Raw genomic sequence first — 13,514 nt, forward strand, 5'->3', positions numbered from 1 at the left:
GTTTGAGGTTCATGGATAGTAATTGTTTAGGATCATATGGATTGGCATATTGATGACAGAATGTGATTTGAATGGTAAAATGTGAAATGTACATTTAATGTAACGATTGCACTCTATCATTGAGCTTGATCCATGATAGGATACCTTGGGTTTTTTGCAATGACCTTCATGGCTACCAGCTGCTTGGTTTTGTGGTCTCTGCACTTGAGGACTCGACTCAAGCTGCCCTGACCCATCAGCTCCAGGACCTCATAGCGGTAGGCGATGTGGTCTTTGACAACCTGCATTTAAAAAAAACATTCATAACATGAGAGAACCAACGGTGAATAAATATAAATACATCTCGCTGGACCCAACAAAGCCCATTCTTCTACTCTGAAAGGGTTTGTGGTAGGATCCCTCTGGGGGACACGTGTGGGTATTTATTTACCATCTTGTAGTGTCCCTGGCGGTCATCATAACCATGGCGGAAGGTGCATTTCTGCTGGATCTTCTCTGCAGCTATGCCAAGGTACCACACCTCCTTGTACTCTTTGATTTCCCTCCGCTCAAATGGTGTCAGGTGTTTTCTGAAGATTGACAAGGCATCTGTATGCAGGGAAAGAAACGAGACACAGGGAGCATGTTGAGGCCTTGTTGCTCAGCAGCACTACCATCATGACACACATTATCCAAGAGCACCTTAGCATATCTTTTATTTGTCCATATTATCCATATGGATATTTTATTTGATTTTATCATCTAGTTTATGTTGTATGCTATGGATGACGTATTCAAGCTACTGTGACTGAATTTCCCCTGGGGATTAATAAAGTATACATCTATCTATCTATCTATCTACCTGTTGCGGGCAATCGTTGGCCATCACACCACCGGTACTTCTCCTTCTGCATTCTCTGCAGCTTTTGGTCCAAGATAGAAATCACACACACACACACACACACACACACACACACACACACACACACACACACACACACAACGTGAACACTGAACATCCTCTTCGTAACATTGAGAAGATGAGAGAGCAATTGGGACTTAAGGAGCAGATCACTGACCAGTTCAGCACCAGGGCGGGGGTCTTTCTGGGGGGTCGTGTCAAAGTCTGGAAGGACGGTCGTCTTCCCCTTCTGAAGAGGAGCCTTTTTCACCGCCTCAGACTTTAAGACCAGCGGGGGCAGAGGGTCCATCCTTTTCATTGGCTCCTGAGGGAGGAAAGACGCAACGGTGTCAAGCCTGTGTCATTTTGTTCAAAGCCCCAAAGCATCATTTACCTAAGGCACATTTTAAGGTGCATCTAGTATTTAGTGTCATAAAGGCCTGAATCAAATAGCTGACTTAGGCAGATTATGGAATGTAAAAGAGCAGTCTGATTGGCTTATGCTATAGCCAATAAGGCACAGTGAATCAGCAGCGTTAGGAGGCTAGAGTTAGGTTAGATATCACAATTTGGCCAAAATATGACTTAGGCAATGATGCTATTAGGCTAACCATTTGTAATGATGTAAGTAATGTGGACATGTAGGACCCTAGTGGACTAGTTCAGCAGGAATACTGACCAGGACACCATCACGGAGGAGGGGTCTCTGCTGGGTCTTGATGATGTCTGGAAGGACGGGGGTCTTCCCCTTCTGAAGAGGAGCCTTGTTCACCGCCGCAGACTTCAAGACCAGTGGGGGCAGAGGGTCCTTCCTTTTGATTGGCTCCTGAGGGTGGAAAGATGCAATGGTTATGATCTCAGTGGACGTTACTGAGCGCTTTGCATTGAAGTCATTTGAATTAGAACACTTTTTGGTGTTTTGCAAATCAGTGTTTCATGGTGGTGTTCTACATGTCCTTTTCATTCCATTATACAGGAACGCACAGATAGACATATTTATCACCAACATGAGCTGTGATTCATAACATATACCATGTCAATGTGTACCGGTATGCACTATACACATACCGTATAGTGGGGAGTCTCATTTGAAATTATGTAAGTAATGTGGACATGTAGGACACTTGCGGATTAGTTCACCAGGAACACTGACCAGTTCACCATCACGGAGGAGGGGTCTCTGCTGGGTATTGGTGAGCGCTGGAAGGACGGGGGTCTTCCTCTTCTCAAGAGGAGACTTGTTCACCGTTGCAGACTGTAAGACCAGCGGGGGCAGAGGGTCCTTCCAGTGGACCCTATTTTTGATTTTTGGCTCCTGAGGGTGGAAAGACGCAATGGTTATGATCTCAGTGGACATTACTGAGCGATTCGCATGAATGAATTAGAATTACAACACTTTTTTGTCTTTAGCAAATCAGGGTTTCATGTGGCTACATGTCCTTTTTATCCCATCATACAGGTAGCACAGGTAGACATATTGGCCAACACCATGAGCTGTGATTCATAACATATACCATGTCCATGTGCACTATACACATAGCGTATGTGTCTCATTTGAAATGATGTAAGTAATTTGGACATGTAGGACACTAGCGGACTAGTTCAGCAGGAATACTGACCAGGACACCATCACGGAGGACGGGTCTCTGCTGGGTCTTGATGATGTCTGGAAGGACGCGGGTCTTCCCCTTCTGAAGAGGAGCCTTGTTCACCGCCGCAGACTTTAAGACCAGCGGGGGCAGAGGGTCCGTCCATTCGACTGGCACCTGATTCCTGAGGGAGGAAACACGCAATGGTTATGATCTCAGTGGACGTTACTGAGTACTTTGCATTGAAGTCTTTTGAATTAGAATTAAAAAACTTTTTTGTGTTTTGCAAGTCAGGGTTTCATGTGGTGTTCTACATGTCCTTTTCATCCCTCTATACAGGAACGTACAGGTAGACATATTGGCCAACACCATGAGCTGTGATTCATAACATATACCATGTCTCTGTGTATGCACTATACACATAGCTTATAGCGGGGAGTCTCATTTGAAATGATGTAAGTAATGTGGACATGTAGGACACTAGCGGACTAGTTCACCAGGAACACTGACCAGGTCACCGTCACGGCGGAGGGGGTCTGGGTGAGCGCTGGAAGCAAGATCCTCTTCTGAGCAGGAGGCTTGGGCTTGGGCGCATACTTGGGGAGGCGGGCATCCATGTTCCTAAGCTCCTGATACAATACAAGGAGAGGGAGGTTGTGTTAGATATTTGATATTTAGAATCATTTAAGATTGATATTTTTAATGCGTTTATAAGGGGACGTGAAGTTGACGTCACACCGTGTTGGGGTCGCTGTGTCTGATGGTCTGAGGGTTCTGTCTCAGACTATGGCGCCCGGCGTGATGCAACTTCACGTTGCTTATTTTTCTGGTTATTATTATGAATAATAATATTGTTACTATTGTGATTATTATTATTATTTATTAGGAAATGTTCACATTTGACGTGAGACAGAGCACAACTATTTGCATCCGAAACCTCGACTTCAACGATCTATTAAACAGGTGCGTAAGGTTGTATAGGGCTGTCTTTATATCTTAAAGAATTGCTGGCTAATTCAGTGACTCTGCATTAACATTTTAACTTACAATATCAAGACGCGATTCTCAAGTGCAATGAGATGTCAGAGAACTAGCCAGTGGGTCAAAACTAATGTCTAAATGTCTAAATGTCTATCGTTTTCAGTCATCCTGCAGAAAAAAATAAGCTTCGTACGGGAACTATCTGATCAAACAAAATCAAAGGGTTGTCTTTCTCTTTCAATTCACAATTCACCTCTCCTCGCCCTGCGAGGATTTACCGCCTAGGGCCGTGATTTAACCAGGGGACGTTTCCCCAGCACTTATCTTTTTGTAGTGTTCAGTGTCACGGATTGGATGGATTGATGACTTTGAAGTTGAATCAACATAGGCCTAACGTAGCACTAATAGGCTACAATAGTTAATTAGGTCAATTAAGTTATTAATTCATATTTTGATGAAGACTTTGGTCAGCGGTTAAAGGTCAGGGGGGAAAGAAAACCGATTGGGCCGACTTGAGGGCCGCACTATGGGACGCCTTCATATCACGGAGAAACGATGCATCAGATCAAATATTAAACCAACACGACAGACAGGGCCTATAACTCAAAATTAATCCTATTTACCTGACAATTATCTGCCAGAAAAAAAATCGAACTTTTCTCAAAAGAGTGGCGGAAAGTCACGGAAACCTACCTTTGTTTCCTACTGGATCAAACCGTCAACTGGGACCGTTCGTTCCTTGCAGAAACAATACTGAGACTAAAGACACTTATTTATAATCAGAAGGAAATCGTCGAAATCGTCGAGCAATATCTCTTCAGATCAGAAGCGTCTTCAATATGAGTGACAGTTGTCATGACAAATGCAAACATTAAAGATTCTGAAAAATAACCTTACGCAGCTCATTGTGACGTCATGAGAGATGACCTCTCGACCGTGGCCCTGTGTGTGTATGTGTGTGTGTGTGTGTGTGTGTGTGTGTGTGTGTGTGTGTGTGTGTGTGTGTGTGTGTGTGTGTGTGTGTGTGTGTGTGTGCACGCGCGCATGTGTATATATACATTATATATATATTGTCGTGACTCGTGAGATCCCCATATTTACTGTAGACTATTTGGTGGCATGAAATACAATATGAACAAATGTCTTGCCAAGGTTTTGGGCTTGTAACCGACAACGCCACATTTTAATGTAGGGCTGCACTATTAAATATTAAAGGATTATAAAATAATAAACAAACAAAACAGTTTTATTGACATGCAAACATGGAAGAGATTACAAAATAAAACAAATAAAACAAAAGACAGGAGTAATAAGTGTCCAGCTGACGCTGGACCCTTCTCAAATTGTCAGGCCCTGCACAACAGGAACCACCAGAGAGCTTTCCTTCACCTAGTGTGGGTTGTGGAGTATCTCCTGAACCCCCAGTAGCACTCAGTCTGTGAACAAATGGTGCAACTCCTCTTTGGGAAGAGCTGCTTCTTAACATCAACGTCCAGCCGTGCGTGAGGTTTTTCTTCAGTTTGTCTCTCCTGCGGACATTTTGTGTAGCATCAAGTCTCTGTCGTCGATTCGCCACCATCTCTGCATCCTCAGCAGCTCCGTCTGACAACAACCCAGTGTCAGGCAAGCTGGGGGTCGATTCCACGGCCTCCACCCACAAGTCACCCGTCTCAGTACCACCAGAGGTACCGAGACGGCAGGAGATATCCTGCTCCATTTGAAGCATGATATTCTCCACACATTAGATTAGATTAGATAGATTAGATTAGATAATACTTTATTACATGTCCAAATGTGTGTCCATTTGGTTACGGAAGTGGAAGTGCTCCTTCACGTAGACGACGTTGGCCACGTCATCGTTAAACCTGTTGATTGGTTGGTTTGAGGTTCAAGGATAGTAATTGTTTAGCATAATATGGATTGGCATATTGATTACAGACTGTGATTTGAATGGTTAAATATGAAATGTTAGTTTAATCTAACTATTGAACACTGTCATTGAGCTTGATCCGTGATAAGATACCTTTGGTTGTTCGCAATGACCTTCATGGCTACCAGCTGCTTGGTTTTGTGGTCTCTGCATTTGAGGACTCGACCGAAGCCGCCCTGACCCATCAGCTCCAGGACCTCATAGCGGTAGGCGATGTGGTCTTTGATAACCTGCATTTAAAAGCCCCATTAATTACATAGAGAACCAACTGTGAATAAATATAAATACATCTCACTGAACCCAACAAAGCCCATTCCTCTACTCTGAAAGGGTTTGTGGTCCCTAAGGAAAACACGCGTCAATATTTACCATCGTGTTGTGTCCCTTGATGTCATCATAACCATGGTAGAGGGTGCAATTCTGCTGGACCTTCTCTAACGCTATGCCATGGTACCACACCTCGATGTACTGTTTGATTCCCCTCTACTCAAACAGTGTCAGGTGTTTTTTGTAGGCCGTCAAGGCATCTGTGTGCAGGGAAAGAAACGAGACACAGGGAGCATGTTGAGGCCTTGTTGCTCAGCAGGAAGTGATGGCCTGATGAAAGGGACAGGCATCCGTCCTTTCGTGAAGGAAAGGGTTTAGAAGGTGATGTGGTCTTTTTAAGTTTTAACTCGTCTCAAGGTTGATGATGAGATGGTAATGGTAAACTAGGGTTGGTCTGAAAACATTGGAGTCTAAACGTATGTTTTACCACATCCGTGGACTGCAAAGCTTTAGTCTCCAATGTCTTTTTTCGTATCCAATATCAGATCAAACATCGTATGGACAAAACTGTTGGACATTATAACAACACAAAAATGAACAATGACTCACTTGTGGGGCTCATGTAACGGTATATGTCCTGGGACTCGGCTGGGCTGCGTTGCTGGTCCACCAGTCCACCATGTGTTCCCAGCTACTGGACTGATGAGGAGAAGAGTCCACGCTGGAGCAGGGACTCTGGAAGTGCTCCAGAATCCACGGATGCTGCATGGCCTCAGCATGCGCTTTGCCGGCTCGTGTGTTAACATCGCCAGATCAACAAGAACAGGCTTTAACATATCTGTAACACGCTGAATGTGGAAGACATTATTTCCTTACATGTGCACTGAATGATTTGCCGCCGATGGTCACGACCTGACCCTGGTTCTAATGCTACAACCTCCAGGACTACTTTATATCCCCTCGTAACAACTTAACATAGCACGTGTTGGAATAAATACATAAGTGAGGACTTGGGGACCGTATAAAACGTCACACTTGGGTCAGAGTGGAGGTACACTTACGCGACACAGCGCTGGATGAAGTCAAGAAAGAGTTGGTCCTCGTCTCCAGGGCCATAGACAGACACCACCTGGTCATGCGTCTGCTGTCTCCTTCGACCTGCATTAACGTCACACAACAACATCACACAACAACAACAACTGAAGTACACAGCAAACCAAGAGGCCAAGGACATTTTGTCATGACACTGGGAGGACAACTGGAGGATGGTTTAGTTTCTACTCACCAGAGATCAAGTCCTGAAGCGGGGTCTCCTTCAGCATACCCTTTAGAGGAACACCCAGCAGCTTCAACAGAACGCGCACACAAGACAAGGTTCATCATTCAAATGAACAGTAGCTTTGGAAAGAAACAGCTACCTTTAAAGATGGGTGTTTTTTGGTCAAGGTAAAAGGCCACACACTCACTGCTTCGATGTTCCAGAAGGCTTGACCCAAAGGCAGCCACCTTTATGACCTCTGAGTCATCTTCTGATACGAGGATGTTCTCCTAAACAGAAAATATACATTGAATCCCAAAGACGTGCATTAAGTGTATATTCAAAACAAAACGTGTCAACATGGAGGACTTAGATTATGATGAGGCTCCTACTGGTTTCAGGTCACAGTGGATGATGCCGGCCCTTCCGAGGAACTGGAGAGACTGCACAAGAGAGATGGCATGGCTCCTCAACTGAGAGGTGCCCAGCACTCTGAACTCTCTCTCGTTCATCACCTCATCCAGGTTCTTTCTGGAAATATTACACATTAAAAGTATTCATAAAGCGTTGTCCTAGGTATTTCACTCTTTCACCTAATGCCTTTGTCAAGCACAATTGAAGCAACATTTGTATTGTTATTGGCACTGATATTATCAATTACAAACAACTTGTTTGTCTTTGTCTGTTTGTCTTTTTTCGTATCTAATATGAGATCAAACATTGTATGGACAAAACTGTTGGTCATTATAACAACACAAAAATGAACAACGACTCACTTGGGGGGCTCATGTAACGACGCATGTCGCCGTGATGGAGGGACCGGCTTTATTCAGCGCCCCCTCCCTCCTCCTGCCTCCTGCCTCCTCCTCCATGGCCTCGACCGGTCACGGCCCTGCCCCGGAGGTGGACGGGGCTGCATCGCTGGCAGAGTCCACCATGTGCTCCAAGTTATTGGACTGGTGAGGAGAAGTGGCCGCACTGGAGCTGGGACTCTGGAAGTGCTCCAGAATCCACGGATGCTGCATGGCCTCATCCGGGGTCATGCGCTTCTCCGGCTCGTATCTTAACACCGCCAGGTCAACAAGAACAGGGATCAACATATCTGCGACCCGCTGAATGTAGAAGACATTGTTTCCTTATATATGCGCTAAATAATTTCCCGCCAATTGTCACGACCTGACCCTGGTTCTAGTGCTGCAACCTCCAAGACTACTTTGTATCCCATCATAACAACTTAACATAGCACAGGTTGGAATAAATATATAAGCGAGGACTCGGGGGACCGTATCAAACGTCACACTTGGGTCAGATTGGAGGTGCACCTACTCGAGACAGCTCCGGATGAAGTCCAGAAAGACTTCGTCCTCCGTGTCCAGGGCCGTAGACAGACTCTGCCTGGTCATGTCTCTGCTGTTGCTTGGACCTGCATTAACGTCGCACAACAACATCACACAACAACAACAACAACTGAAGTACACAACAACCAAGAGACCAAGGACATTGTGTCGTGTCACTGGGAGTACAACTTGCGGGTGGTTTAGTTTCTACTCACCAGAGAGCTCGTCCCGAAGCGTGGTCGTCTCCAGCCAATCCAATGGAGGAACACCCAGCAGCTTCAACAGAACACGCACACCGACCCATTAGAATAACAGTCGGGCGTTGAAATATTATTGCCAACCTAACTAGGTATTCATTACCTTCGCCATTTCCAGCACTAGCGCTTTCTCATGGTGCACATCAAATAGGATCTGGCCTGTCTTGAGCTCAGCTAAGATGCAGCCCAGACTCCACATGTCAATGGCCTTGCTGTAGGCCCTCTTCAGAATAGCTTCTGGGGACTTGTAGGTCAGTGTCTGGGCAAAAGGATCGGCTGTGGAGAAGTACAAGGTGATCATTGAAATGAACATTAGCTTCAGAAAGAAACAGCTACCTTTAAAGATTGATGTTTTTCGGTCAAGGTAAAAGGCCAAACACTCACTGTTGCAATGCTCCAGGTCAGCCACCTTTATGACCTCTGAGTCATCTTCTGATACCAGGATGTTCTCCTAAACAGAAAATAGATATTGATTCCAAAAGCCATGTGCATAAAGTGTATATTCTAACTAAATGTGTCAACATGGAGGACTTAGATTATGATTAGGCTCCTACCGGTTTCAGGTCGCAGTGGATGATGCCTGTCCTACCAAGGAACTGGAGAGACTGCACAAGAGAGATGGCATGGCTCCTCAATTGAGAGGTGCCCAGCCCTCTGAACCCTCTCTCCTTCATCCCCTCATACAGGTTCTTTCTGGAAAGATTAAACATTAAGAGGATTCATAAAGCTTTGTCCTAGGTCTTTCTCTCTTTCACCTAATGCCTTTGTCAAGCAGAGATATTTGAAGCAACATTTGTATTGTTATTGCCACTGATATTATCAATTACAAACACCTTGTTTGTTGTTGGTGTCTTATTTCTATATGAGTGGGCATGATATGAAGCTTTTGTGTTGCAAACCCACCCCTTGAGGTCAAAGGTGATGCACACATGTTCACGGAAGTGGAAGTGCTCCTTCATGTGGATGACGTTGGCCATGCCAGGCACATCGTTCTTTTGGAGAAGCTCCAGAATTTCCACATCTGCAAACCTATTGATTGGTTGGTTTGAGGTTCATGGATAGTAATTGTTTAGGATCATATGGATTGGCATATTGATGACAGAATGTGATTTGAATGGTAAAATGTGAAATGTACGTTTAATGTAAAGATTGCACTCTATCATTGAGCTTGATCCATGATAAAATACCTTGGGTTTTTTGCAATGACCTTCATGGCTACCAGCTGCTTGGTTTTGTGGTCTCTGCACTTGAGGACTCGACTCAAGCTGCCCTGACCCATCAGCTCCAGGACCTCATAGCGGTAGGCGATGTGGTCTTTGACAACCTGCATTTAAAAAACCCATTCATGACATGAGAGAACCAACGGTGAATAAATATAAATACATCTCGCTGGACCCAACAAAGCCCATTCTTCAACTCTGAAAGGGTTTGTGGTAGGATCCCTCAGGAGGACACGTGTGGGTATTTACCATCTTGTAGTGTCCCTGGCGGTCATCATAACCATGGCGGAGGGTGCATTTCTGCCGGATCTTCTCTGCAGCTATGCCAAGGTACCACACTTCCTTGTACTCTTTGATTTCCCTCCGCTCAAATGGTGTCAGGTGTTTTCTGAAGATTGACAAGGCATCTGTGTGCAGGGAAAGAAACGAGACACAGGGAGCATGTTGAGGCCTTGTTGCTCAGCAAGAAGTGATGTGTGTATCCTGTTCTTCATGAAGCACTGGAGTTTGAAATGCTATGCTTTCAAACACAGTGGTTTAAATGGTGCTGTAGGTAGGATTCAAGAGTTCAAAAGAGAGAGAACAAGATGGATTTCCCAAACCAATCAGGGTAGAGACGACCTGATTGATCAGATATGAGCCGGCAGACATTTGCAATCTAAATGATCACCTACAGGGACAGGAAACCGATCACAAATCTCACAAAGCGTTACACTCACTAATGGCTGACGGATGGGCCATTTCTCACAACTAGCATTCAAATAATCACAGCAACATTACCTACATTACATGAAATGGGAAACCCTTAGCCAAGGCTGTCAACAGATGAAGATTTCCACCACTAGTGTGTTTACCTAACAACAAACTGCTCACCATCTTGGGCAAAGACTGTCATCCACTCCACAGCACGATCACAAAGCAAAAGAGCATGATCAGCTCAAGACTACGCATAATGCCATGTACAACTGATAGACTGAGGAAATCATTTGTCCCAAGGGCCATACAACTGTACATTGTGTCATTGAAGGGAGGAAGAGGAGGGATAGACTTCTCTGCGTAGTCTGTCTCCCTTTCCACCACTTCCAGTTCCACTACCTCCCGTTAACAGTGTACTGACTGTCCACTGTTTACTGGAACTGCTTACTACTGCTTACTTTTTATTGTCTATATTTAATGCTTTTTTTTTTTACATTATCCAAGAGCACCTTAGCATATATTTTATTTGTCCATATTATCCATATGGATATTTAATTTGATTTTATCATCTAGTTTATGTTGTATGCTATGGATGACGTATTCAAGCTACTGTGACTTTGAATTTCCCCTGGGGATTAATAAAGTATACATCTATCTATCTATCTATCTATCTACCTGCTGCGGGCAATCGTTGGCCATCACACCACCGGTACTTCTCCTTCTGCATTCTCTGCAGCTTTTGGTCCAAGATAGAAATCACACACACACACACACACACACACACACACAACGTGAACACTGAACATCCTCTTCGTAACATTGAGAAGATGAGAGAGCAATTGGGACTTAAGGAGCAGATCACTGACCAGTTCAGCAGCAGGGCGGGGGTCTTTCTGGGGGGTCGTGTCAAAGTCTGGAAGGACGGTCGTCTTCCCCTTCTGAAGAGGAGCCTTTTTCACCGCCTCAGACTTTAAGACCAGCGGGGGCAGAGGGTCCATCCTTTTCATTGGCTCCTGAGGGAGGAAAGACGCAATGGTGTCAAGCCTGTGTCATTTTGTTCAAAGCCCCAAAGCATCATTTACCTAAGGCACATTTTAAGGTGCATCTAGTATTTAGTGTCATAAAGGCATAAATCAAATAGCTGACTTAGGAAGATTATGGAATGTAAAAGAGCACTCTGATTGGCTTATGCTGTAGCCAATAAGGCACAGTGAATCAGCAGCGTTAGGAGGGTAGAGTTAGGTTAGATATCACAATTTGGCCAAAATATGACTTAGGCAATGATGCTATTAGGCTAACCATTTGTAATGATGTAAGTAATGTGGACATGTAGGACCCTAGTGGACTAGTTCAGCAGGAATACTGACCAGGACACCATCACGGAGGAGGGGTCTCTGCTGGGTCTTGATGATGTCTGGAAGGACGGGGGTCTTCCCCTTCTGAAGAGGAGCCTTGTTCACCGCCGCAGACTTCAAGACCAGTGGGGGCAGAGGGTCCTTCCATTTGATTGTCTCCTGAGGGTGAAAAGACGCAATGGTTATGATCTCAGTGGACGTTACTGAGCGCTTTGCATTGAAGTCATTTGAATTTGAATTAAAACACTTTTTGGTGTTTTGCAAATCAGTGTTTCATGGTGGTGTTCTACATGTCCTTTTCATTCCATTATACAGGAACGCACAGATAGACATATTTATCACCAACATGAGCTGTATGCACTATACACATACCGTATAGTGGGGAGTCTCATTTAAAATGATGTAAGTAATGTGGACATGTAGGACCCTAGTGGACTAGTTCAGCAGGAATACTGACCAGGACACCATCACGGAGGAGGGGTCTCTGCTGGGTCTTGATGATGTCTGGAAGGACGGGGGTCTTCCCCTTCTGAAGAGGAGCCTTGTTCACCGTCGCAGACTTCAAGACCAGTGGGGGCAGAGGCTCCTTCCTTTTGATTGGCTCCTGAGGGTGAAAAGACGCAATGGTTATGATCTCAGTGGACGTTACTGAGCGCTTTGCATTGAAGTCATTTGAATTTGAATTAAAACACTTTTTGGTGTTTTGCAAATCAGTGTTTCATGGTGGTGTTCTACATGTCCTTTTCATTCCATTATACAGGAACGCACAGATAGACATATTTATCACCAACATGAGCTGTATGCACTATACACATACCGTATAGTGGGGAGTCTCATTTGAAATGATGTAAGTAATGTGGACATATACGTAGGACACTTGCAGACTAGTTCACCAGGAACACTGACCAGTTCACCATCACGGAGGAGGGGTCTCTGCTGGGTATTGGTGAGCGCTGGAAGGACGGGGGTCTTCCTCTTCTCAAGAGGAGACTTGTTCACCGTCGCAGACTGTAAGACCAGCGGGGGCAGAGGGTCCTTCCAGTGGACCCTTTTTTTGATTTTTGGCTCCTGAGGGTGGAAAGACGCAATGGTTATGATCTCAGTGGACGTTACTGAGCGATTCGCATTGAAGTCTTTTGAATTAGAATTACAACACTTTTTTGTGTTTAGCAAATCAGGGTTTCATGTGGCTACATGTCCTTTTCATCCCATTATACAGGAACGCACAGGTAGACATATTGGCCAACACCATGAGCTGTGATTCATAACATATACCATGTCCATGTGCACTATACACATAGCGTATAGTGGGGAGTCTCATTTGAAATGATGTAAGTAATTTATTTGGACATGTAGGCCACTAGCGGACTAGTTCAGCAGGAATACTGACCAGGACACCATCATGGAGGACGGGTCTCTGCTGGGTCTTAAGGATGCCTGGAAGGACGCGGGTCTGCCCCTTCTGAAGAGGAGCCTTGTTCACCACCGCAGACTTTAAGACCAGCGGGGGCAGAGGGTCCGTCCATTCGATTGGCACCTGATTCCTGAGGGAGGAAACACACAATGGTTATGATCTCAGTGGACGTTACTGAGCGCTTTGCATTGAAGTCTTTTGAATTAGAATTAAAACACTTTTTTGTGTTTTGCAAGTCAGGGTTTCATGTCCTTCAGGTTTCTTCAGGTTTCTACATGTCCTTTTCATCCCTCTATACAGGAACGCACAGGTAGACATATTGGCCAACAC

The 13,514-nt window shown here is 44.8% G+C and overlaps 1 protein-coding gene and 2 long non-coding RNA genes across 4 annotated transcripts; all 3 read right to left on the minus strand.

Annotated features, from left to right (window-relative positions):
• Positions 1 to 4,684: 4,684 nt before the first annotated feature.
• Positions 4,685 to 7,194, minus strand: LOC311351003. Its single transcript, XR_014636710.1, has 6 exons — positions 7,114 to 7,194; positions 6,933 to 6,993; positions 6,257 to 6,805; positions 5,750 to 5,907; positions 5,474 to 5,610; positions 4,685 to 5,315 (listed from the first exon to the last, which is right to left on the minus strand). It is a non-coding gene; the product is annotated as an uncharacterized lncRNA (long non-coding RNA).
• Positions 7,195 to 7,299: 105 nt separating this feature from the next.
• LOC311351359 (dual specificity tyrosine-phosphorylation-regulated kinase 4-like) lies at positions 7,300 to 11,375 on the minus strand. 2 transcript variants are annotated; one of them, XM_084471480.1, is made up of 12 exons: positions 11,282 to 11,375; positions 11,091 to 11,151; positions 9,969 to 10,126; positions 9,687 to 9,823; positions 9,403 to 9,528; positions 9,054 to 9,192; positions 8,884 to 8,950; positions 8,603 to 8,775; positions 8,458 to 8,518; positions 8,232 to 8,328; positions 7,682 to 7,967; positions 7,300 to 7,436 (listed from the first exon to the last, which is right to left on the minus strand). In XM_084471480.1, the coding sequence occupies exons 2-11, from the start codon at positions 11,140 to 11,142 to the stop codon at positions 7,790 to 7,792; spliced, it is 1,188 nt and encodes a 395-aa protein (XP_084327606.1). In that variant the 5' UTR covers positions 11,143 to 11,151; positions 11,282 to 11,375; the 3' UTR covers positions 7,300 to 7,436; positions 7,682 to 7,789. The 2 variants fall into 2 exon arrangements, with proteins under 2 accessions (XP_084327606.1, XP_084327607.1); XM_084471481.1 differs by lacking the exon at positions 11,091 to 11,151 and having other exon boundaries at positions 11,282 to 11,372.
• Positions 11,376 to 12,232: 857 nt separating this feature from the next.
• On the minus strand, positions 12,233 to 13,225 carry LOC311380946. Its single transcript, XR_014647938.1, has 3 exons — positions 13,161 to 13,225; positions 12,677 to 12,838; positions 12,233 to 12,374 (listed from the first exon to the last, which is right to left on the minus strand). It is a non-coding gene; the product is annotated as an uncharacterized lncRNA (long non-coding RNA).
• Between the last annotated feature and the right edge of the window lie 289 nt (positions 13,226 to 13,514).

Source organism: Micromesistius poutassou, assembly GCF_964030765.1.
Source record: "Micromesistius poutassou genome assembly, chromosome: 1".
Classification (NCBI taxonomy): Eukaryota; Metazoa; Chordata; class Actinopteri; order Gadiformes; family Gadidae; genus Micromesistius; species Micromesistius poutassou.

Excerpts from the sequence above, each read along its gene's own strand:
- LOC311351359 (XM_084471480.1), bottom strand. The coding sequence starts at position 11,142 with ATGCAGAAGGAGAAGTACCGGTGGTGTGATGGCCAACGATTGCCCGCA. Across the intron at positions 8,776-8,883 it reads TGACCTGGAGCATTGCAACA|CCGATCCTTTTGCCCAGACA; the intron begins GTGAGTGTTTGG and ends ACTTCTCCACAG. Across the intron at positions 7,968-8,231 it reads TTCATCCGGAGCTGTCTCGA|ATACGAGCCGGAGAAGCGCA; the intron begins GTAGGTGCACCT and ends GGCGGTGTTAAG.